This window comes from Oncorhynchus tshawytscha, linkage group LG10 (assembly GCF_018296145.1).
Source record: "Oncorhynchus tshawytscha isolate Ot180627B linkage group LG10, Otsh_v2.0, whole genome shotgun sequence".
NCBI classification, from domain to species: Eukaryota; Metazoa; Chordata; class Actinopteri; order Salmoniformes; family Salmonidae; genus Oncorhynchus; species Oncorhynchus tshawytscha.
The window spans coordinates 66,783,235-66,808,807 of record NC_056438.1 but is presented as its reverse complement, the minus strand read 5'-3'; the positions used below and the strand labels follow the sequence as shown (position 1 = coordinate 66,808,807).

General features: G+C 45.3%; 2 protein-coding genes across 3 annotated transcripts; one reads left to right on the top strand and one right to left on the bottom strand.

Annotated features, from left to right (window-relative positions):
• LOC112260726 (zinc finger protein 16-like) lies at positions 1-1,999 on the bottom strand. Its single transcript, XM_024436035.2, has 2 exons — positions 1,582-1,999; positions 1-1,323 (listed from the first exon to the last, which is right to left on the bottom strand). Exons 1-2 carry the CDS (start codon positions 1,865-1,867, stop codon positions 401-403), a joined length of 1,209 nt encoding a protein of 402 aa, XP_024291803.1. The 5' UTR covers positions 1,868-1,999; the 3' UTR covers positions 1-400.
• On the top strand, positions 1,998-24,671 carry tep1 (telomerase-associated protein 1). 2 transcript variants are annotated; one of them, XM_024436033.2, is made up of 56 exons: positions 1,998-2,182; positions 3,151-3,688; positions 3,818-3,994; positions 4,141-4,290; positions 4,393-4,557; positions 4,859-4,996; positions 5,077-5,148; positions 6,155-6,276; positions 6,410-6,567; positions 6,662-6,771; positions 7,023-7,101; positions 7,188-7,380; positions 7,608-7,839; positions 8,124-8,276; positions 8,447-8,521; positions 8,612-8,733; positions 8,952-9,017; positions 9,118-9,264; positions 9,606-9,897; positions 10,086-10,207; positions 10,375-10,488; positions 10,576-10,693; positions 10,788-10,976; positions 11,112-11,296; positions 11,434-11,575; positions 13,791-13,970; positions 14,242-14,334; positions 14,418-14,550; positions 17,029-17,188; positions 17,376-17,512; positions 17,610-17,698; positions 17,790-17,904; positions 18,013-18,057; positions 18,169-18,370; positions 18,487-18,607; positions 18,774-18,898; positions 19,003-19,102; positions 19,194-19,346; positions 19,453-19,665; positions 19,902-19,958; positions 20,047-20,191; positions 20,290-20,511; positions 20,629-20,786; positions 21,271-21,378; positions 21,509-21,613; positions 21,823-21,952; positions 22,069-22,154; positions 22,271-22,406; positions 22,506-22,636; positions 22,745-22,866; positions 23,079-23,210; positions 23,291-23,390; positions 23,510-23,624; positions 23,742-23,824; positions 23,924-24,028; positions 24,145-24,671. In XM_024436033.2, exons 2-56 carry the CDS (start codon positions 3,254-3,256, stop codon positions 24,262-24,264), a joined length of 7,677 nt encoding a protein of 2,558 aa, XP_024291801.2. In that variant the 5' UTR covers positions 1,998-2,182; positions 3,151-3,253; the 3' UTR covers positions 24,265-24,671. The 2 variants fall into 2 exon arrangements, with proteins under 2 accessions (XP_024291801.2, XP_024291802.2); XM_024436034.2 differs by having other exon boundaries at positions 3,148-3,688.
• The last annotated feature ends 902 nt before the right edge of the window (positions 24,672-25,573 follow it).

Sequence of the window (25,573 nt, the reverse complement as noted above, 5' to 3'; positions counted from 1 at the left end):
TCAAAGTTTGAGAGAATTCACATTTATTCATAAAAATGTATGCATTAACAAAAGCATGTCCATTGTAGTGTTAGTCTGGCATATTTCTACAAAAACCTAAAGATTATGGAGATCCTCCTCTTAAGCATTCCTTAAAAGGTTACAAGCAGGAAGCTGTAAACCTGCAACTCTGATCCATCACTACAGTATATAAGCACCACTAGTGCAACAGTTGTGGTAGGGTCTCACTGCTCTCACTTTATAGAATGGGAAGACAAAAGTAACACACTGCTGCTTTCTGCAAGTGTCTTGATGGTCTTCTCATTAGAAAATGTTTGTCAATGAGGTTGTGTTTCATAATGTGTGGGATGGGCTTCTGGTTTCTCCAGGATGCTCTAAATTGTCTCGTCATGGTGATGGATCAGTAGACAGTTTGGTTTGTTCTGAGGGCCCTGTGTACTCGCTGGTGTGTGCGGAGATTACTCTGCTGAGCGAAACACCTCCCGCACGTGACACAGCTGTACGGTTTCTCTCCCGTATGAATCCGCTGATGCATCTCCAGGTGACCAAACCGGTCAAAGCTCTTTCCACAGAAGGAGCAAACAAACCACTTCTCTCTTGCTGGGGTTCTCCTTGGGGATACCTTTGCTGAGTTGAAACCATTTGGGGCAAGCGAAAATACACTGTTTAGCCAAACATTGGAATATCCTGCACCCTCATTGGCTAGTGTTTGTTTGTCTGACGGCACTCTGGTAGTTGTCCCATCCTGGGTTCTCTCTAGGTGCATGGTTTCTCTGTGCTGTCCTGGCTGTGCCTGAACCAAATCTGTAGGGGTCCTTCTGTCATTCCAAACAGACTGTGCTCGCATCTCTTCTTTCATAACTCTGTTAATGTCACCCATCTCGGAAGATGGAATGCTATCGAGACCCTCCACTGCACTTTGAATGAGCTGTATGTCTGTATCTTGATCCAGTGGATATTGTTCTGTGCACTTATGGTAATCTGGACCCTCCGAGTCACAGTTGCGCTCTGTTAAAGACGCCCAGAGCTGACTCTCTCTCTCATCCACAGCAAACTCAGTTTCCTCATGATCTGAACTCTCTGTGCCATGTTCACTTCCTGATGAATGTAGTGAAATAACATCATACTCCTCCACTTGCTCTCTCTTCACTAACTCTACTCCACTACCCTTCTCTCTGTGGCCAGACCTGTACTGTTCATCAAGCCCCTCTACTTCTTCTGCATGTGGCTGTGGTCTATTTCGATCCAGTTGGTCATTTTTCTCTCTGGCGTTCTGCTCAAAAGAAGTCCTTTCACTAGCATCCTCATCAGACCCCTTGGACCCTGAAGAGGAGGTTTTAATGAATTGTCAGAAGCATAACGTTACTGGTATGTCAAAATCAATAGAGAGAGCACTGCACAATTTAACAAAGTAAACAATACTACAACTGAAACCTAGCTACAGTAGTTAGGCATTGTGCTAAAGGATTCAATCCTACTGCATTTTATATATTTTTGAAGAATTGACCCTTGAGATGAGATTTACAGCAACACATTTCAGAATTATATTTCTATGAGTACAGTAAGCCGGATGTGGCTCACCCTGTCCCTCCTCCGTTCTGCTGGAAGAGGACGAGCATGTGGAAGAACAGCCTGCTTCTTGCGTTTTGGACCTCGTCGTTTGCCGTTCGTTCTCCATAAACAATAATTGTCTTTTCAAGGTTTCAATTTCATTTTCTCTTCTGCACATTTCCAAGCGTAAAACAGCAAACCCATCATCGAACATTTTACTTATTTCTGCCACCGCAGTTTTGGCCAACACATCCATAACTGAGCTTAATTTGGTTTGAAAAGTAACACAATTAGTCATATTCTCCTGGAACAACATTTTATCTGACTAGTGTTATGTTTCTAAAGATAATTTTCAGTCGGAAAGACAAATGTTAGTTAGCTAGCTACCACATTGATAGTTTTTACTTCCGCGAAAACAAACGGAGGGGAGGAGCGCCTGATCATATGATCTCCTACGGTGTCCGTAGAGGATAGATATATAGACTGCGCTCGTTTGACAGACAGCTACATGGCGGAGACGTATGCCGAAATAATATTTCATCTGGCTGCTCTTGAACCAGTGATTTGGAAACTGAACACATATAGAATTATTTTTGAAGTGTTAGCCAGTAGTTGTCCCGCTACTTATTAGGTAAGTTTGCGTCCCTGTTTGTGACTTTCAGAAGACTTAGCTACAGTCACGCCCATTCAAAGTACCTGTAAGTCTGGGTAGCCTAGCTACTTCAATGTGCCTTTTGATTACTACCTGGTTTTAGACTTTCATCCCTGTGCAGTTCCAACAATATTGTTCCATTGGCACAATGTAATCTAGTCTGGACATTCGTGTTTCTGTGTTATTATATTTGTAGGAAGAACATTGATGCGCTATACTTCTGGTCCAGGGCGTTAGTGCGCGTCCCTAACGCCCTGGACCAGAGCTAGGCAGTACTGTACCAATCTATCATTGTGTACAAGCACCACTTCTGTCTGGTGTTCTGGACATGGACAGAACAGCATTGGTGCATGGTTCTGGATTTGTCATTAATTTAATGAGCCAGTCATATCTAAAGCACAAGACAAGCACAATCTTTATGTGTGTCGAGTGAACTTTGTTCTTTTTTTACCACTCTCTTTGTCATTCAAGCGACCCACCCAAACACATGAATGCCCTTTTGTATGTTTTACCGTTGACTGTTTAAATAAGACCTGGCTAGAATGCGGATGAACTGCTTATCTCTAACAAACGTAGTCAGTCGAGTTTCAAAGTTTACTTTCCACGTGCACAGGTTACAATCGGTGTAAAACAGTACAAATACATTCTTACCTTGAGGTACTGTGTAATCTGTTTGTCCTAGAGCTGTGTTTCTCAAACTCTCCTCGGGACCCCAAGGGGTGTACGTTTAGTTTTTTTGCCCTAGCACAACACAGCTAATTCAACTAATCATAAATGTTTTATTATTTGAAACAGCTGTGTAGTGTTGGGGCAAAAACCAAACCGTGCACCCCTTGGGGTCCCGAGGACTGAGTTTGGGAAACGCTGTCCTAGATGTACTATAAAAAGGACCCTCCCTGTGCTGAGTGAATATTTGCCTGACAGTCTATTGACCTGTCTTCCAGCAGAGATGAAGGTGCTGACTTTGCTCCAGCCTCATGGGGCCCAGGACCAGCAGGCTGCATCAGGGGGGCTCTACTCTAACTACCGTGGCCAGAGCATGGAGAACAGATGCCTGATCCATGCATCTGTGCTGCCTCAGTCCTTCTCTGGACCAGTATCCCAGCCCTCCTCCTGCCCCTCTCTCCAGCCCTCCAGGCTCACCTCCACCACCTCCTCCCTCCTCTCCACTACCACCTCCTCCCTCACTTCTCCCTGTCTTACCTCCCCCCTCCTCACCTCTCCACTCCTCACCTCTCCACTCCTCAGCACAGAGAACAAATTCCTAAAGAAGGATTCACTACTCTTCCCTCATTCCCTCTCTCTCCCCTCTCCCCTCCCCCCTCTGTTCTCTTCAACCCTGGCACCCTCTACACGTGTCCTGCCTCCTACCTGTTCTCTCCCCCTCCGGTTCTGAATGTAGACGACGAGCGGATGGTGGGAGAAGGAAGAATTAGGCAGCCTGCCTCTGAGGACGTGTTGTCTTACTATGAAGAGATGACTGTGGTATATGGCACAATGCATCCTTTTCAGTCTGGCTTTGTTGATGTGGTTTGCACAAGGTCCCTTCCAGTCCAGGCACATTTTGTTGTCATTGTACCAAATGTGTTTTCTTTCCTCCTTATGAAATGGTAGGATTCTGACCGGGACAGCCTCATGGCTGAGGAGACTGAGGAATCCACAGAAATGCCTGTCCTGGACATGGCATTGGATGAAGAGAAGTTGGACCAAACCATGCCATTCGGGGAACAGGACTTTGGTGAGATGGAGAGGGGGAAAGATGAACTGGAGGAAGAACTGAAAGACAAAAAGGTGAGGGAGTAGATTCTGCATTTAGTCTCGCACAGAAAACCATGTATCTCAACATCAACCTGAACCTCAAAACCATTCTCCCTCCCCTTTCCTGCTCTCTCTTTCTACCCCATAATTTATTTTCCTCACACTTTCCCTTCAATCAGTACCTGCTGCTGAACGAAGTGTGCTGTTCTCTGGTGAATAAGAACACTGCTCCCGGTCAGAAGGACTGGGATGTAGAGGAAAGTGTCTGGAAAAGGATCCAGAACTTGTCCAAAGCCATCTCTACCGACGATCCCCAGTTTCTCCTCAAGGTGTGTGTTACTGGAGAACCTCTCTTGGTAATGTCCAACTAGGGATTTTCAGGTGCATTAAACAGTTATCCTATTTTACCATATTTTCCTGTTCCCCTTTAGGTTGCAGTTTACACCAGACAGGAGTTGAACATCCGTATCACAGCTAACTTCCTTTTGGCTCTTGCTGCCCATCTGCCCACCACTAAGCCACACGTGCGTAGGTACTTCTGTGCAGCTGTGCAGCTACCCTCTGATTGGCTGGAAGTGGTGAGACTCTACAGCACGGTGAGTCTTGGTTAATCTCAGTGAATATCTTACTAATCTCAACTGCTCTTTGTTTGTCTCTCTCTCTACATGTGACAGACTCAGTAAGGTACTGCACATGTTTCTCGCGCTCTCTCTCTCTCTCTCCCCACATGGGACAGACTCGGTAAGGTACTGCACATGTTTGCTCGTCTTGATCACTTAATGAGTAGTTGTTTGGGAGGCAAACTGATTTGTAAGATCAGGGATTCTGTGCAGTGCTTTGCTCAGGCCGATCCACTGAATATCTCTCCTAACCATTCCACTGTGATGTCATCTTCAGTGTTTTGGCCACTCTTTACCCACCTGTCTGAAGAAAGCCCTGGGAGACAAGTTCAAGCAGTTCAACGAGTATCAGCTGGCCAAATACAACACACGCAAACATCGCTGCAAACACAGTTGCTCTAGACCCAAAGGCAAGGTACGGCAAGCGTGTGTACACACACACACACACACCTTGTTTTTTCTCTTCTCCATCTTCTCTCTTTCTCTCCATCACAGAAACCATCCACTCAGCAGTTGGAAAAATGGGCAAAAATGCTTGGAAGTGATGCCACCAATCTGCAGAAATATGTGAGTGTGGAGCTAGGTTTCCATCCTATTGGTGACAGATTTTCATGTGAATGTTCTAAAATCCGCATGAAGAAAAATACTAAATTTCCCACTAGTGGTGTTTCCACCAAACAGACTTGTTGGCGGATAACAATCTGTGCATGATGACTTGGTGCACACAGTTTTCATGTACTGAATAAAAATGTGTTTTAATGCATTTTCAACTCTAGCGGTTAGTTTTGTCACAGTCTGTTGTAAAATAGCAAATTCTTGGCATGTGCACTCTAGCCAACAACTGCTGGCAGATACAGAGCGGGTAGGCTAGTCTAGAGGAGATTATTATGGATAAGATTAATATTTTTAAGCATTGATCATCATTTCACCAGAATAAGACCCTCAATATTTATTAGAAAGGAGCATCATGCTCGTCGCTGTGCACTTTTACTACCCTTTGAAGTTCATTTATTTAATCTGTAGCCTAATAAACTGCAATAAACTGAGTCGTAGTGGGAGGTTTATTAGGCTACAGATTAAATAAATGAACCACACACCATATCATCGCGTGATTCCACGTTTACATCGATATGATGGTTATTATATCACTATATGCGCATAAAGGTGTTTCCACTGCCATTTTCTTGCTAAATACATTTTACTGACAGAAGATGTCGAACAAATAAATTACCTGCCAGCATTTATAAAATTGCATTTTTTTCCTACAGTACGACTCTACTCGCATAAAACTTGAATGGAAATGTATTTTGTGTGTACAGTCTTGTGTTCTCTAGCATGCTAATAATCTCTGTTAGCCTTTGTGATGTCTTGGGAAATGTTGATATTGTAGCCTATACTGTGTGTGTGATATCTCTGTTTGAAGCTAGGAGACTATGAAGCTAGGACAGCAGTCTATAGCCTTACCCATCTTCTGAAAATATATAAACCCACAGCTATTTTAAGATTTTGCATGAACTGTAAGTTGCTCCGGATAAGAGTGTCTGCTAAATTACTATAATGTAAATGTTTGAAGTTGAAAATGGAGGAGAGACCTGTGGTGGATAAGAAGCAGAGTGAGTTCAGTCTGAAAAAGATGATCAAGAGGCTTCACATCAAAGAGCCTGCTCAGCATGTCCTGGCCATACTGGGAAAGCGGTACTGTATACCAAACACCGAAGTTGACAGATGTTTTTCTATTTTACAGATCCAACGATCTATTAGCTAACATTTTTTTTACTTTTCTGAACTGTATATAGTCTCGATACTGTGCTTTGTATGTGTGTTTCAGGTACCCTGGTGACCCCAAGGCGTTCTCCCGCAGTGGGCTCAGTGGGGTGTGGGACAGGGAGCGGGCAGGGCAGCGCATGAAGCTCAAACAGCCAGACACATGGGAACGCAAACTCAGCCAAGAGGGAAACAAAGCCTCCACCTGGGAGAAACTGATAGGTCTAGTTTAAAAACACACACACACTCACAGTGAATCAATGCTGCAGATTATGGCTGAAATATTGTTATAATGCTGTCCTTATTTATTTTACAGACAGTAACTCTCTGCCTTTCATGGCAATGCTGAGGAACTTGAGAAATATGATAACCCAGGGCATCAGTGAGCGGCATCATCAGAAGATTCTGGGAAGACTGACCTTCAGGGTGAGTAACCATGATAAATTAAAAAACAAAAATTCCCACTTGTTTTATAATATGTTCAAGCAATCGGCAGAATACATCATTGGACAAATAAAAAATATATTGTCAGCACATGTCCAACATCCATGTAGATTTTGACCACTAGGATACAAGTCTAGCGGAGGATCAAATAAAAGTTGCTAGAAATTACAGTAGGGAATACAGCATATTTACATTAACACCTATATCCCAATAAAACACTGGTGTTGTTACAGAAAGCAGTGATTCAGAGCAGACAGTTTCCCTTCCGTTTCCTCTCCGCCTATAAGGTCATAATGGAGCTCAACAACATGGGTTAGTATCTTTCACACAAACATACATTCTAGTTTGGAGAAGTCTACATTTGATGTTGTCGGAAAAGCTTTACCTCCCTCTTTTAGCCTGTGCATCAGAGAAAGCGGTCTCCAGCTCTAAGGAGATCCTCAGGGGCATTCTGAAGAAGATGCCTAAGAGCAAGAGCCTCAGTCGTTTGGATTGGGAGACGGCTGGGCAGAAGAGGCTGAGGGTGGCGTTAGGTGTGCCCTTTGTCTACCGCATCTACAACATGAAGAAGAGTCAGTTGAAGAAAGCCAGGTACAGACATCAACACCGGGTATTCACCTGGGAGAGGAATCAGGTGATCCAGACAGGGGAACCAAGGGACATGGGAGATTTGATCATGAATATTTATCAGGTAGAGGAAGTACAGAGAAACTGTAATATTAAAATCTGCATTACTGTGTTTGCGTGATAATAATTAGATATATGTTTATACTGAGTAAGGACGATGCACCCTGAAGTATGTGTGTGTGTGTCCACAGCCAGAGACTGTATTCGCAGGCCCTTCTGGAGCAGTACCGCAAGGCTCTGGAAACAGCGGTGCAGATCTCGTGCCGTTACAACGTGCCACCCCTCCCTGGTCGCACCGTGATCTTGTTTGCTGGTAACATGGCTGAGGACGACACCTGGAGCGCCACTCAGGACTTCTGCTGCCCGCCTGACGTAGAGGCAGAGAAAGTAGATGAAACTAAGGAAGAGAAACTCACACCCTCTGTAAGAGCCCTCAACACACTACATCCCTGACCAGAAACAACCCCTAGCCTCTACCCTCTACACAAATGGGGAAGTATAGTCAGTATGGTAGCAGCTTCACCCTTCCCTCAGACATGCTAGGTCACATTTTCTCCATATTGCTTAGACTTGTCCAGTCCTCCCAGACAAGTGCCTAGTGAGTAGGGGCTAGGGATCTTTTTCTAGATGGGGCCACACTCTACAACGCCTAGCAGCTGTAATCTGTGCTTATTACTGACCCTGCTGATTTGTGTATTTCCTCACAGATGCAGGAGGTGGCAGTGTTGCTGTCACTGATGATAGCCCACAGCGCTGAGCATCCCCAGCTGATCCACTTTTACTGGTGGGGTTGTGCAGAAGTAGAGCTCAAGTCGGACGTGCTGTTGGATAATGTCAGGCATGTGATGAAGCAGATAGAGGTGAGGCTGTCGCTTCCTTTCCCTCATGTCTATCTACACACTGTTGTAACGGTTTCAATACACTTCCAACATAATGCCATTGCTGTGAAGTCCTTTTAAATAAACTGAAGGGAATATTTCAAGTCTGATGTATTGGAGATTGATAGTAGATTGAATCATTTCTCTTACAGGAGGCTCAGAATGCCTATGACAAGCATGAAACATTCTCTTCTTTCATGACCAGAGAGATGACCCAGAAAAACAAGGTGTGTTTATTTGCACATTTTGAATTGTTTTCAGGGCTCCATTTGACTTAATTGTACTTTGAATCGTGACCTTCCCGTTTTCATTCTCAGGTGGACAATATCATCGTGCTGGGGGATCGTTACTTGGATAATAACATGGACATAGCGCTTGACCGATACAGGAAGGATGTGAACAACAACGTCCTCGTAGTGAAAATCTTCTTTGGGAAAGGGTAGGGGGTGCTTTTCTGTGTGCTGAGCAGCAGCATATCTCTGCCACGTAGGAGAGAGCAAGCAGTGGGCTGTCTCCATACATTTGCTATTCTATGAGAAACTATCTTTTCTATAGTCATCCTGCTTGCTTTCTTTCCTGGAATGTCCATGTTCTATATCCCCAGTGTGTTAACAGCTACAACCTTCGCCGTGTATGTCCTGCCTCTGTCTGTTGCAGGAAGATAGACCAATCCACAGACAGGAACTGTGTGGTACTCCAAGGCTTCAGCGAGCAGATCCTCAGGCAAGCTTTCTTCTCATTTACCCTCTTGTCTCTGACACACACACGCACACACACACATATTGTGGCATGGTGTCTCTGAAGTGTTTGTTTAACTCTACAGGTTTGTGGCTGAAAGAGGCTCGTCTAGACTGCTGGATCACGTGGAGCACATAGACAAGCTGCATCACATTATCCCGCCACAGGGGGGTGCTAAAGAGGCTGAGCGAGAAGCTGCCATCACCCCACTTCCTGCCACTCCAAAACTGAGGTACTGTGGCAGGGCAGGTTGAATATGTTTCCTTCAAAACTGGTTTGGTTGTCCATGATTATCCATACTTGATGATTGGGCTGTCTCTGACAACATAGGGTAGCCATAGGGTTACCAAGAGAACCATAGAGCTGAACGAACACGAAACAAGCTGAGCATTACTCTCTTTTCTCTCCTCTTGCATCACTGACTCTCTTATCCCCCTCCTTTTCTCTGCCTGTCGTTTGCTCTCTGTCCTCCTGTCGTTTGCTCTCTGTCCTCCTGTCGTTTGCTCTCTGTCCTCCTGTCATTTGCTCTCTGTCCTACCTGTTGTTTGCTCTCTGTCCTACCTGTCTTTTTAGATGGCGAGGTGTGCGTGTGTTTGTCTCCTCAACGTTCAGAGACATGCACGCTGAGAGAGATGTTCTGGTGCGCAGTGTTTTCCCTGAGCTCCGGCGTCGTGCGGCGCCACACTGCCTCTACCTGCAGGAGGTGGAACTGCGCTGGGGGGTGACTGAGGAGGAGACTGGGCGTGTCGTGGAGCTCTGCCTCTCAGAGGTGTGCCGTAGCCAACTGCTGCTAGGCATTCTGGGAGAGCGATATGGACTGCTTCCTCCCTGTCCATCCCTACCAGACCTCCCACAATACAGCTGGGTAAGGCCTGCCTTCTCAAGACGCTATCTTTCTTTCCATCTCTCTCTTTCTTAGTCCTACTAAGCTGTCTGGTTGCACAAAATGTCATGTTTTTTATCAGGAGAAGTTTTTATTTGCAGCCACATCTAGTCAGAAAATACGCTTAATAACATAAAGATATTTCATGATTTGGTTACCATTCTCTACAGCTGGATTCTGCTCCTTCGGGGTTGTCCATCACCGAGATGGAGATTCGACAGTTCCAGGCCCTTCATCCAGACACAGCTCAGAATCGCATATTTTGCTACTTCAGGACACCCCATCTGTCTAGGTACACTATCAAATCAGTCCACTTCACTTATCCAGGTTCACACCTTGAAAAATACTAATTTGTCCAATTGTTCATCTGCCAATGATTCATATGAACAATAAAATTGACTGCATTTGAATATGAAATAATATAATGTTAATAATCATCGTACAATGTTTGTTTCTCAGGTCTGTTCCTGTGGCGTGGAGGTCAGACTTTGCTCCTGAGTCCAAGGAGGCTGAATGTAAGATGGCTGACCTGAAAAGAAGACTAGTGGATAGTGAAGCGAAAGTCACAGAGAAGTGAGCTCAGTTTTTGTTCCTTACACATTGTCTTGAAGTAGCTTTGTTAAGATTATTGGTCTCATGGGCTCTGTCTCTCTCTCTCAGTTACCCCTGTGAGTGGGGTGGTGTTGTGGATGGGAAGCCCTATGTGAAAGGCCTGGAGGAGTTTGGGAAGGTGGTGCTGGAGGACCTTTGGGGGGCACTGTTGAAGCAGTTTGTGGAGGTCAGAGACTTTAAAAATGACAGGCAACTTAACATTGAAGCCATTTTGGGTTCTACTTCCACCAATCATTGTATTGATGTTGTTTCTCTGACAGAAAACGGATGAAAGTGATTCCAGGTCAGATCTGTCAGAGCAGGAAGTGCACCAGGGCGCCTTGCAGCGGCAGTTCTTTGGCCGTGCCAAGCTGCTCTCTGGGGCGGTGGGGAAGGTGCAGGAGGCTCAGCTCAAAGGAGGAATGGTGCTGCTGGAGGGAGCTCCAGGAGAGGGCAAGACTGTCTTCATGGTAAACCATAGCAGCAGCTTTAGCAGAGATACACAAACACAATTTATTCGCTCAGTATAAAGATGTTATCCATCTTTTAGGCCTCCCCGGTTTCTGTAAGGTTTTTCTCATAAATTGTCTCCTCCCTTCACACAGGCTGCTCTGGCGAACGCCTTAAGAACTCCTACCAAGTCCCAGAAAACCCCTAGAGGTGATGTCATCTCCTACTCCACTGCTGCTACCCAATCAGCATGCACTGTGGAAAACCTTCTACGCTGCCTTGTACAGTGGTTACGGAGAGGCAATGAAAAAGAAGACTTGCCTCTCCCTTCCTCTTATAAGTGAGTGCATTTTATCAAACATTTTATCCAGATTTTGTCAAATGGCCTTTCAATGACCCTGCCAATAAATGTGCTTGAGTCAGTAGGAAGGGCCAATGCTGCTCAAGACTAATCCAACCATGTCTGTTTTATCATAGAGATCTGCTGACAGAATTCCACTCTCAGTTGAGTGACACCAGGAAGGACCAACCACTGACCCTGCTAGTTGATGGGGCAGAGCATGTGCAGGATGGTACAGGACAGCTGACCTCTGATTGGATACCACAGCACCTTCCTCAGGTCAGAAACTCAGCCAAAATGTACATGGTGACCAAAGGAAGTTGATGGCACCTTAATTGGGGGGGACGGGCTCGTGGTAATGGCTGGAGTGGAATTGGTGGAATGTTATCAAACACATGGTTTCCATGTGTTTGATGCCATTCTGTTCTTTCCTATCCAGACATGATCCATCCTCCCCTCAGCAGCCTCCACTGATGGTGATGTAGTATCATATACAGTGGGGCAAAAAAGTATTTAGTCAGCCAAGTTCTCCCACTTAAAAAGATGAGAGGCCTGTAATTTTCATCATAGGTACACTTCAACTATGACAGACAAAATGAGAGAAACAAATCCAGAAAATCACATTGTAGGATTTTTTTAATGAATTTATTTGCAAATTATGGTGGAAAATAAGAATTTGGTCACCTACAAACAAGCAAGATTTCTGGCTCTCACAGACCTGTAACTTCTTCTTTAAGAGGCTCCTCTGTCCTCCACTCGTTACCTGTATTAATGGCACCTGTTTGAACTTGTTATCAGCATAAAAGACACCTGTCAACAACTTCAAACAGTCACACTACAAACTCCACTATGGCCAAGACCAAAGAGCTGTCAAAGGACACACATACAAGACCACTGATAATCTCCCTCGATCTGGGGCTCCACGCAAGATCTCACCCCGTGGGGTCAAAATGATCACAAGAACGGTGAGCAAAAATCCCAGAACCACACTGGGGGACCTAGTGAATGACCTGCAGAGAGCTGGGACAAAAGTAACAAAGCCTACCATCAGTAACACACTACGCCGCCAGGGACTCAAATCCTGCAGTGCCAGACGTGTCCCCCTGCTTAAGCCAGTACATGTCCAGGCCCGTCTGAAGTTTGCTAGAGAGCATTTGGATGATCCAGAAGAAGATTGGAAGAATGTCATATGGTTAGATGAAACCAAAATTGGACTTTTTGGAAAAACTCAACTCGTCGTGTTTGGAGGACAAATAATGCTGAGTTGCATCCAAAGAACACCATACCTACTGTGAAGCATGGGGGTGGAAACATCATGCTTTGGGGCTGTTTTTCTGCAACGGGACCAGGACGACTGATCCGTGTAAAAGAAAGAATGAATGGCACCATGTATTGTGAGATTTTGAGTGAACCTCTTTCCTTCAGCAAGGCCATTGAAGATGAAACGTGGCTGGGTCTTTCAGCATGACAATGATCCCAAACACACCGCCCGGGCAACGAAGGAGTGGCTTCGTAAGAAGCATTTCAAGGTCCTGGAGTGGCCTAGCCAGTCTACAGATCTCAACCCCATAGAAAATCTTTGGAGGGAGTTGAATGTCCATGTTGCCCAGCAACAGTCCCAAAACATCACTGCTCTAGAGGAGATCTGCATGGAGGAATGGGCCAAAATACCAGCAACAGTGTGTGAAAACCTTGTGAAGAATTACAGAAAACGTTTTACCTCTGTCATTGCCAACAAAGGGTATATAACAAAGTATTGAGAAACTTTTGTAGGTGATCAAATACTTATTTTCCACCATAATTTGCAAATAAATTCATAAAAAATCCTACAATGTGATTTTTTTTCTGGATTTTTTTTCTAATTTTGTCTGTCATAGTTGAAGTGTACCTATGATGAAAATTACAGGCCTCTCATCTTTTTAATTAGGAGTACTTGCACAATTGGTGGCTGACTAAATACTTTTTTGCCCCACTGTAGTATAGGACTTAACACTAGCAGCATACCACCCTGCATACCACTGCTGGCTTGCTTCTGAAGCTAAGCAGGGTTGGTGCTGGTCAGTTCCTGGATGGGAGACCAAATGCTGCTGGAAGTGGTTTTGGAGGGCCAGTAGGAGGCACTCTTTCCTCTGGTCTAAAATAAATATCCCAATGACCCAGGGTAGTGATTGGGGACACTGCCCTGTGTAGGGTGCCGTCTTTCGGATGGGATGTTAAACGGGTGCCCTTCTGAGGTCATTAAAGATCCCATGGCACTTATCGTAAGAGTAGGGGTGTTAACCCCGGTGTCCTGGCTAAAATCCCAATCTGGCCCTCAAACCATCACGGTCACCTAATAATCCCCAGTTTACAATTAGCTCATTAATCCCCCTCTCCCCTGTAACTATTCCCCAGGTCGTTGCTGCAAATGAGAACGTGTTCTCAGTCAACTTACCTGGTAAAATAACGAATAAATTTTAAAAACTTCTGCTCTTTTGTTGTGTTCTTCTGACAGGGTGTGTCTTTGGTGCTGAGTGTCACCTCCACTTCGGCCCTGCTGCGAGTCCTTGCCAAGAGGAAACTGGCCTTCTTGTTTCCTTTAGGACAGCTTTCTTTGCCGGACAGAAAGGAGATAGTTCAGAAGGAACTTGGCGTTTACGGGAAGAAGCTTAGTGACTCAGCTTTCAATAATCAGGTTATTATCTTTACATTTTAGTAATTTAGCAGCTGTTCTTATCCAGAGCAACTTACAGTAGTGAGTGGATACTTTTTTGTACTGGTCCCCCGTGAGAATCTAACCCACAACCCTGGTGTTGCAAGCACCGTGCTCTACCAACTGAGCCACATGGGACACCATATCATCACTCTGAAAAGCCTACTAACAGTGTTGTGAATAGGAAACTACTAACCTGCTCTGTATATTTTTGTCACCATTAATTAACTCTTGTCTCTGTGTACCTGTATAGCTTCAGACCCTTCTGATGAAGAAGGGAGCAGTGAGTCCGCTTTATCTGCACCTGGCCTGTGAGGACCTGAGGAACTTTGCCTCCTTTGAAAAGGTCAGACATCATGCATGTCACATTGACCCGACCCATAGTCATGATGATCTGTGTCAGATGATGAATAAGTGTCTGTGTTCCAGATGAAGGAGAGCCTGCAGGCTCTTCCTCCGTCTCTGAGTGAGCTGGTGCAGCACAGCCTGAGCAGACTGCAGTCTCAGTACAGAGAAGTTGGACTTGGCTGGGCGTTGGCCGCCTTGACTGTCAGCAGCACCGGTGAGAGCCAGGGCACTTCAAAACCACCTTATTCACAAACTGCATCCACTGTCTTTTCTTTTTTGTGTGTTTAAAAAAAAAAAAATTACCCCCTTTTTTTCTCCCCAATTTCGTGGTATCCAATTGTTAGTAGCTACTATCTTGTCTCATCGCTACAACTCCCGTACGGGCTCGGGAGAGGCTAAGGTTGAAAGTCATGCGTCCTCCAATACACAACCCAACCAAGCCGCACTGCTTCTTAACACAGCACGCATCCAACCCGGAAGCCAGCTGCACCAATGTGTCGGAGGAAACACCGTGCACCTGGCTACCTTGGTTGGAGTGCACTGCGCCCAGCCCGCCACAGGAGTCGCTGGTGCGCGATGAGACACCGATATCCCTACCGGCCATTCCCTCCCTAACCCAGACAACGCTATGCCAATTGTGCGTCGCCCCACGGACCTCCCGGTCGCGGCCGGTTACGACAGAGCCTGGGCGCGAACCCAGAGTCTCTGGTGGCACAGCGCCACCCGGGAGGCACCATCCACTGTCACCATCCGCTGTTAACCACTGCGCCACCCGGGAGGCACCATCCACTGTCACCATCCACTGTTAACCACTGCGCCACCCGGGAGGCACCATCCACTGTCTTTTCAACACACAAAGTTGAAGTCGGAAGTTTACCTTAGCCAAATACATTTAAACTCAGTTTTTCACAATTCCTGACAATTAATCCTAGTAAAAATTCCCTGTCTTAGGTCAGTTAGGATCACCACTTTATTTTAAGAATGTGAAATGTTAGAATAATAGTAGAGAGAATGACTTATTTCAGCGTTTATTTCTTTCATCACATTCCCAGTGGGTCAGAGGTTTACATACACTCAATTAGTATTTGGTAGCATTGCTTTTAAATTGTTAAACTTGGGTCAACTGTTTCGGATAGCCTTCCACAAGCTTCCCACAATAAGTGATTGGTGAATTTTGGCCCATTCCTCCTGACAGAGCTGATGCTACTGAGTCAGGTTTGTAAGGCCTTCTTGCTCGTACATGCTTTTTCAGTTTTGCCCACAAATTTCCTATAGGTTTGAGGTCAGGACTTTGTGATGGCCACTCCAATACCTTGAATTTGTTGTTTTTAAGCCATTTTGCCAGAACTTTGGAAGTATGCTTTGGGTCATTGTTCATTTGGAAGACCCATTTGCAACCAAGCTTTAACTTCCTGACTGATGTCTTGAGATGTTGCTTCAATATATCCACATCATTTTTCTGCCTCATGTTGCCATCTATTTTGTGAAGTGCACCAGTCCCTCCTGCAGCAAAGCACCCCCACAACATGATGCTGCCACCCCTGTGCTTCACGGTTTGGATGGTGTTCTTCAGCTTGCAAGCCTCCCTTTTGTTCCTCCAAACATAAGAATGGTCATTATGGCCAAACAGTTCTATTTTTGTTTCATCAGACCAGATGACATTTCTCCCAAAGGTACGATCTTTGTCCCCATGTGCAGTTGCAAACCGTAGTCTGGCTTTTTTTGTGGTGGTTTTGGAGCAGTGGCTTCTTCCTTGCTGAGCGGCCTTTCAGGTTATGTCGATATGGGGCTCATTTTACTGTGGATATAGATACTGTTGTACCTGTTTCCTCCGGCATCTTCACAAGGTCATTTGCTGTTGTTCTGGGATTGATTTGCACTTTTCGCACCAAAGTATGTTAATTTCTAGGAGACAGAACGCGTCTCCTTCCTGAGAGGTATGACGGCTGCGTGGTCCCATGGTGTTTATACTTGCGTACTATTGTTTGTACAGATGAACGTGGTACCTTCAGGCGTTTGGAAATTGCTCCCAAGGATGAACCAGACTTGTGGAAGTCTGCACATTTTTTTGAGGTCTTGGCTGATTTCTTTTGATTTTCCCATGATGTCAAGCAAAGAGACATTGAGTTTGAAGGTAGGCCTTGAAATACATTCACAGGTACACCTCCAATTGACTCAAATATGTCTATCAGAAGCTTCTAAAGCCATGACTTCACTTTCTGGAATTTTTCAAGCTATTTAAAGGTACAGTCAACTTAGTGTATGTAAACTTCTGACCCACTGGAATTGTGATACAGTGAAATAATCTGTCTGTAAATAATGGTTGGAAAAATTACTTGTCATGCACAAAGTAGATGTCCTAACCGACTTGCCAAAACTATAGTTTGTTAACAAGAAACGTGTGGAGTGGTTGAAAAAACAAGTTTTAATGACTCCAACCTTAAGTGTATGTAAACTTCTGATTTCAACTGTACTTCCTATATGTTACCCAAAACCTAATTTGGACATGCACTCCTTACCTGGTGGCTGATGGTGGTGTGGACAAACTTTTATATCTGCTCAAGTGACTCCAGTGGCTAAAATCTACCACTCACTAATATTCATACCCTACTTACTAATCACGTTTCCTCATCTCACTCAGCAATGCTGCTCTGTGACATATCATAACAATTCCCCCCTGGTTCCATTGCAGGCCTAAGGGAGAGAGACCTATATGCCATACTGAACATGTGCAATGGCCTGACCTCTGGAGGTGAGAAGGCAACATGGCAGGATATGCTGCACTTGGCCAGAAAGCCCATAAAGCGTGTCCCAATGGCAACCTTCTCCCACATGGTGCGGAGTCTACAGAGGTATGAGGCTGTGTCATGATGGGCAGTCGGAGGTCAGATTTGGGTTAATGAGGCAATAAAACTAATATTGGATGATGCTCAATTCTCTACCCTTCTCCCAGAAGTGTTCACTCCCTCTCATGGAATGCGCTGTTGTAAGGAATTGAACGTAAACACAGTCCATCTCTTTGTTGACTCTGTTCTGCAGCCTGATTGATCCATCCCACTGTTACGGCCCGGATGACCTCCTGGCACTGACCAATCCTGAGGTCAAGCTGGCCTTTAAAAAAGAGCTCCTCCTACCAGGAGAGGCTGACTGGACCAGGGCTCATATCCTGTTGGCAGGTAGCTACTATTATAAAGATCCTACACACAAATTCACTGCTTACATCTGTATATAAACAAACATGGATACATAAGGATTTGTTTATTTCTCTCTCAGCCCATCTTTGGGTGCTGGCAGATCCTCAGGGAACATGCACATTTCTTCACTGTGAGGCCAGCTCCATCTTGAACCTGCCATTCCACCTGGTCAGTGACACTTCCTCTAGCTTTTTAACCTCTCTCCCAGTTGACCTCTGTGTCACTGACCACACCTTAACACTTGGTTGTCTTTGGTCAGATGAGAAGTGGCCAGTGGGACGCGCTGCATTGCCTGCTCTCTAGTTATAATTTCCTGTTTGCAAACGTGCGCCATGGCCTCCTGCACCACCTCCTGGAGACCTACAGCTTGTTTGGTAAGTCACCTCTCTGGAGAAATGGAAGAACTTCATTCGATAATGGGTGTTAGGTTATCTAGTAACTAATCTACTCTACTTCCACTTTTATTATTCTCTTCACTGCAGGCAAGAGGTTCGAGTCGGAAGGTATTGGTTCATGGGACACTTTAGGTAAAATAATTTAGCCCTTTTTTACTGGTTACCTGTATAGAAAAGTCTCTAGAATCTGTTCCTCAGACAGAAAGCCCAGAGTTGAGTCTTTCTCTCCTTTTTCCTCTGAAGACCAGAGCGGTCTGACAGATTGTGTCGGGTTCCTGCAGCGCCATGCACCCATCCTGTCCTCATGGCCAGCCCTGTTTCTGCAGCAAGCTCTCAACGAGCCCAACCACACTGACGCCCATGTATGGGCACAAGGCATGATGGGAAAAGGGGTGCATGTGATGAGGTGGCTGAACAATGAACAACATACCCAGACGGAAACCAGGTAGCTAATCTGATTTGTACAGTTATTGCAGTTAGACCATATTGACCTCTGTTCCCTACCTCAGTGAGTTAGTTATATTGTTATCTTAGTGATGCTGGTGTCCTCTGTTACCACAGTAAGCTGGTCTCCACCTTCTCCTCTGAGCCCACCTGTGTGGTTGTGAGTCCAGGGGGTGAGGTCATGGCAGTAGGGACTGGACAGGGCACCCTCCACCTCGTCCACACAGAGACTGGACAGGTAAACTCCTGCTCTATTTTCATAACAACAATATGCCACTGACCTAACAGACTAGGAAAGGACTTACTACTGACTATATGCCACCATCAGCACTAAAATATGACAGTAATATCTTTCAAATGCTCCATCTTTGAATCTAAGTCCATTTTACCTTGACCGTTAACAGGAAGTGAGGTCACTGGTGAGCAGCTGTGACGGAATCTCAGGATGTGTCTTCTTGAGGGAGGGGCTTATGGGAACTACTTCATTTGATGGACGGATTGAATTGTGGGATGTTGAGAATGGCTGCAGGTGAGACGATGCTTGGAATTTAAAAATGTTCCCAAGGCCTATATGGGATTACGAAATTCCAAACTTGCAGTCATACAAAATGGTTAACTGTCTTGTCTTTCTAGAACTGCCCTCATCGATGGCCACTCAAACAGAATAACAGGAAGTGACGTCAGTGCAGACAGGAAGCACCTTGCAACTGTGTCTCTGGACTTAAGCCTTAAAGTGAGTCTCACATCAAGACTATGCCAGTCGCTCTGATTCCTACTTCAGCCATTCATTTGAACGTTAATGTTATCAATGTTATTCTCCACAGGTGTGGTCATCTCCAAAGGGCAGTCTGGTCACAGCCCTCTCCAGCACTAGCCCTCTGAACTGTGTGACCTTTGACCCTGAAGGTCATCTTGTGGCAGCTGGGGGTTGGGATGGAGCTGTGCGTCTCTGGAACTGGCTGAAGGGTGAAGTTACGGTGAGTCGAATGAAGGACCGCATTGCAGCGAGAGATGTCACACTGTTAAATGTTTAATTCGTTCGTTGTTTTAAAACAACCTTTCATCATTCCTCCTCCCTTCCAGACTCTCTCTGGTCATCAGAGGTCAGTACGCAGTCTGTCTTTCTCTCCCTCCTCTTCTCTGCTATGCTCTGGCTGTCTGTCTGGAGAGGTGAGGATGTGGTCAGTTCCAGCCTCTACCTGCGTGGGGCGCTACCAGGCTCACAGCGGATCTACAGAGGTGCTCACCTTCCTGCTGGATGGGACGGTACTCCTGAGTGCTGGATCTGACCACACGGTGAGAAGGATGGTTTACCTACACACACACAGGGAAGATCTCAATTGCATACTCCTTGCATCCTCTCCTTGTCAAAACCCATTGTAGGAGTAGTTTCAGAGAGGAGGGACCTCTGTCTTTCTCATCCAATGGGTTTTGAGGAGAGAGGATGCGAGGAGTAAGCAATTGAGATCTTCCCATATGCGCACACACACTTTGAGAGGTTCCTTATTTGCCTGTTCCCCCTTCCTCCACAGGTCCAGTTATGGTCAGGTGGTCTGGGTCGCTCTGTGAATGTATTTGGAGAATCCAAGGTATGCTGTTCCACTCATGTTTCAGAAGTTCCTCAATTTCCATTTCTGTCACTTGGAATCTCAAAAATCACTTTCTTTGCCTTGACAGGTGTCTGTTATTCAGGAGTCTGTTATTCAGAAGGGAAAGAAGATGTCAACCACGGAGCCCGCTGCTCTATGTGTGGCTGTCGCTGGTGGTTATGCTGCAGTGGGTTACCATGGTGATGGGTTGAAGCTTTTCAGTCTTGAATCAGGTATATGGTTTTAAGTTTTCCAACAAACACAACTCTGCAAGCCAAGGAAATTAATCAATTTAATGAATCACTTAACACACTCCAACCCTATTGTGCAGGTGAGAGGACATGGGCTAGCAAGGACCTGCGGGTGTCTATCCTCTGCCTGATGTGGCTGGCTGCAGACGAACCTGAGCTGCTGGTGTCTGGGGGCGGGGACCAGCGGCTGAGGGTGTGGAGACAGGAGGAGGCAGACATGGTGTTGCTGGGATGTTTTGGGGTGCAACAAGGCCCCATCCTGGCCCTGGCACAAAACTCCTCTTATCTGGCCTCTGCCTCAGGTCAGACCAATAACTTAAACACTCAGTTGATCAGTAGTAAACTCATTTTGTACTAATCACTAATTCATCTAATCATTTTATTAACAATTTACTAACTTTCGCCATCTCTTTCCTCAGATGACTGCTCCATTGCTCTGTGGGCAGTGAAGGACTTGACCTCTGACCCCTGGGTTGACCCCAGTGTGATCTCTGTCCTGAGAGGTCACAGTGGAGGGGTCACCTGCATGGCCTTCAGTCCAACTGGGGAGGAGTTGCTGTCTGGTGGAAAAGATCAGGTATAGGTTTAAAGAGTGTGTTCATATTTGAGTTTCGGTTGGTGTGTAATCTCAGTTAACCCAGAACTAAAGTGGTCAGATGCTCGATTTAAGTTCTGGGTCCATACGTGTTAAAGGAAGAGGGAGAACGAGGATCGGAACTAAGAGCTCCACCGCTCTCTTTGCAAGTTACGGGCAAGTCTATGGGCCAAATGTCCCCTTCAGAAATGTGAAAGTTGCAAACACCTGTGAAATCGTGTTTTGTCCAAATAACCATTGACAAGTACTGAAATGAATGCTGCTCGTTATCTTATGCATCCCGTTGTGTCATGACAGATCTACGGTACCTGTTGTTTGCGTAGTCAGTCCACGAGCGATTAGTTAGTGTGTCGAAATTGTACTTTTATTGTGAATAGTGGGGATGTTGTTGATGGAAACAACCAAGAATATTAAGAGCTGTCTGTTACTTGTGGCAGTTGTAGTGATAATGTGACTTTCTTTTCAGGTTCTAATGGTGTGGAATGCCAGTTCCTCTCCTCCTACTCTCACTCAGTCTCTACCACACTACCATGGAGACTGGATAACTGGCTGTGTCTGGGGCCCAAACTGTGTGGTTAGTGTCTGTTTTAGTGTTTTTTTTTTCTTCTATGTCCTTTTGTTGCCTGTTTTTATCTTGATGATAATTATCATTTCAACTACAAAGATACTTCTGAATTAAACCCAAGTAACTTGATGTCTCTCAGGTGAGCTGTTCCAGTGACTGCAAGATCCGTATGTGGGACCTACAGAAAGGTTGCAGTGTGAGAGAGATCCTGGCGAGATCCTCCCTCAGTGCAGTCTGCTGCCTGGTGAGTCTAACAATAGGGGGCAGTATGGACCTCTCTAAAATGGTACTGGATGGATGGCTTTAAACTGTAGTCTTAATGGAGAAGGTGTTGAGGGGAAAAAAAGTATCTTCACGGTGAAATTGTGCTGTCTATATGTAATGAGGCACTGTAAGTTGTGATGGTGTTTCCATTTTGTCTTGATGATGTTTGTTGTCCTGGGGGGTCCGCAGGGAGAGTTTGTGATAGCAGGCTGTGCCGAGGGGGAGCTGCACGTGTGGAAATGGGATTCAGGGATGGAAATCAGCAGGATTTCAGCTCACAGGTCACGCATACACCACTGCTCTGTGCTACCTGACCCAGGTACTGCATCTTTACTAAATAATTAAATATTAATATTATTCCCCTTTTTAAAAATACTATGATACACATACCATTGTGATCATGTAGTGTATTGTTCCTAAATGTTTTGTATTCAGACAAGACCAAGGAAACTAAGCAGGAGGACATGGTGGTTGCTACGGCGTCTGATGATGGCACAGTGAAGCTGTGGCACCCCTTCCAGGTGGGATTAATGCAATTTGCTTGTAATTTCTAGGATTTAGGTTGATTTTGAATAAGATGCATGTATCAATATGCAGTGATGCTTGTTCTGATTGTCTCTTTGCCTCCTAATTCTAGGTACAGCATCACAGCACCTTGCAAGGCCACAGCGGAGGGATACATGGAGCAGTCTCAAAGCAGAAAGGAGTCCCGGCATTCCTCACTGTCTCTCAAGATCGGTCGTTGAGGTCTTGGAGCGTTGCTGCAGCAATGGGTAACACATTTATCAACCTGAATTGTCAACCTAAACCAATCCTCCAATTTCTATACTTGTTTTTTATTATTAATTTCCCCTCTTTATTTTTTCTTCCAGAGAGTCCTCTCAACCAGAGGGGCACTGTTACCGCTCTGTCCTTCTGCCAGAGTGGGGATTTGCTACTGTCTGGCTATGAGTCTGGCAGAGTGGAGCTATGGAAACACAATTCTGCAGTTGGCCACAAAAAGGTATCTCCATACAGTGCCAACCATTCAGCACCTTGTAGTGTAATTGTGATTCTCTCATTGACTAATAAACCAACTTTGTTCTATCTTTGATTTGCTTGTGTCGCTCAGGTGTCTGACAGTAGTGTAACAGCGATATGCTCCATGCCTGATGACCAGTTTGCTGTGGGATGCAGGCAACGCTCTGTGTCAGTGTGGAAGGTGGAGTGGAATCCTCAGCACAACGCTGCAAGGTCAGCTCTTGGCCATCATATGTCAAGTTTTCACACTATGGCGATGGTTGCCATTGGCCCAATTTGGCATTTGTAAGAGATTGATTCAGGCAATATCTGCTGGTTGCAAATTTGTAGAACTTTCATTAGTACATGGATAAAATTTTAGTCAACATTTGTTCTTGTACTCCTGCATTGCCTGCCGGCAAAGACTGTCATCCTGTTGTCCCTAGTCTGTTGAAGGTGTCCACATACTCGGTGCCTACCCCAGTGATGCACCTGTACTACTGCTCCATCCTGCTGGGAACCTGTGAGGATGGAAATATCATCAATGTCCTCGCTGACGCTGATAGAGAGATTGACAAGTAAAGCACTCACTCATGGTATACACATTATTAGATGAAAAATACTGACTTGAAATGTACATAACTTGCCTAAATTGCAGTTGGAAGGATGACACACAAATTCTTGGGATGGTGGCCAATGATGAAAAAAGCACTTGGCTGGTGGGTGAAAAGAAAGGACAGATTGTGCTTGGCTTCATGGTAAGTTTACCACCATCACTGATATAATCATCATCAATGACAACACTGCTGCTGTTTTAGATTGTTTTAATAAGAGTTATATTGGTGGATTATAATATGGTCCTATCTGCCTTCCCTAGTATGCCATGGGCCCAAAGACTGACCTGCAGTCATCATGTGGTAAAATTGAGCTAGAAATGGAGGAGACTTGTGGTGGAAAAGGTGGCTGGATAACTGCTGTGACTGTGGAGAGAGGTAGCTGCACTGCAGTACAATGACACTCACATACTCATATTAATTTTGATACTACTTGTGAATCATCTGTAAATTAATAATTTATTAACTGCACTGTAATTTGTGTCCTGTCTCCAGAGTTGGTGGTGTGTGGAGATTCCAAGGGGAATATGTGGTTCAACCAGCCACCAAACATCAACTCCTGGAGCAGCAGGAAACCTGTAAGATCCCTCCCCTTTTCTCTGATGGTGATGGTGACTGTCTTGAAGAGGAAACTGTTGTCTTATTTTTCTTTGATAATTTTGATTGATTTTCCCTAGGCACACAGTGAGAGGATCAGTGTTCTGAGACTCACCAACAGCACTATCATCTCGGCGTCCCATGACAGAACGGTCAAAATGTGGGACAGAAACACCAAGAAACAGGTGCATGTCATTCTAACTCTTTCACGCACTCAAATCATTTCACAAAGAACAGATGAATAGTCACAGTAATGGTGTGTGTGTGTGTGTGTTTACACTATCTCTGTGTTACTGCACAGGTGGGTGTGTTTGTGTGTGCGGGTCCTGTTCTGGTCTTGGAGGTGAACCCACACTGCTCCAGTGAACTGGTGTGTGGCGATGCACTGGGCCAGCTCTACTTCCTCTCCTGGAGAGAATAACCACCCAGTGTACACACATACATTGTATACATGCACAGAGTCAAAATTAACTTACTCTCACACAGATATACACTATATATACAAAGGTATGTGGACACCCCTTCAAATTAGTTGATTTGGCTATTTCAGTCACACATTTTACATTGACATTTTTGTCATTTAGCAGATGCACTTATCCAGAGTGACTAAAGGTTAGTGCATTCATCTTAAGATAGCTAGGGGGACAACCACATATTACAGGCATAGAAAGTAAAAATGTTCCTTTAACGTAGCTGTCAGAGCTAGGGGGGCCATGCAATCTCCATAGACAAATATTGTCAATAGAATGGCCTTACTGAAGAGCTCAGTGACTTTCAACGTGGCACCATCATAGGATGCCACCTTTCCAACAAGTCAGTTCATCAAATTTCTGCCCTGCAGAACGGGACTGCTCACAGAACGGGACCGCCAAAACGTGTAAAAAAATGTGTCTGTCCTCGGTTGCAACACTCACTACCGAGTTCCATACGGCTTCAGGACATAACGTCAGCACAAGAACTGTTTGTCGGGAGCTTCTTGAAATGGGTTTCCATGGCCGAGCAGCCACAGACAAGCCTAAGATCACCATGCACAATGCCAAGCGTTGGCTGGAGTGGTGTAAAGCTCGCCGCCATAGGACTCTGGAGCATTCTCTGGAGTGATGAATCATGCTTCACCATCTGGCAGGCCGACAGAGGAATCTGGGTTTGGCGGATGCCAGGAGAACGCTACCAGCCCCAATGCATAGTGCCAGCTGTAAAGTTTGGTGGAGGAGGAATAATGGTCTGGGGATGTTTTACATGGTCGGGCTAGGCCCTTTATTTCCAATGAAGGGAAATCTTACTGCTACAGCATAGAATTACATTTTAGATCATTTTGTGCTTCCAACTTTGTGGCAACAGTTTGGGGCAGGCCCTTTTCCTGTTTCAGCATGACAATGCACCCATAGAGAAATGGTTTGTTGAGATTGGTGTGGAAGAATTTGACTAGCCTGCACAGAGCCCTGACCTCAACCCCATTGAACACCTTTGGGATGAATTGGAACGCTGACTGCAAGCCAGGCCTTATCGCCCAACATCAGTGCTCGACCTTACTAATGCTCTTGGGGCTGAATAGAAGCAAGTCCCCGCAGCAATGTTCCAACATCTAGTGGATTGCTTTCCCAGAAGCGTGGAAGTTATTATAGCAGAAGGGGAGACCAACTTCATATTAATGCCCATGATTTTGGAATGAGATGTTTGACAAGCAGGTGTCCACATACTTTTGCATGTAGTCTATCAGTACTACTGTA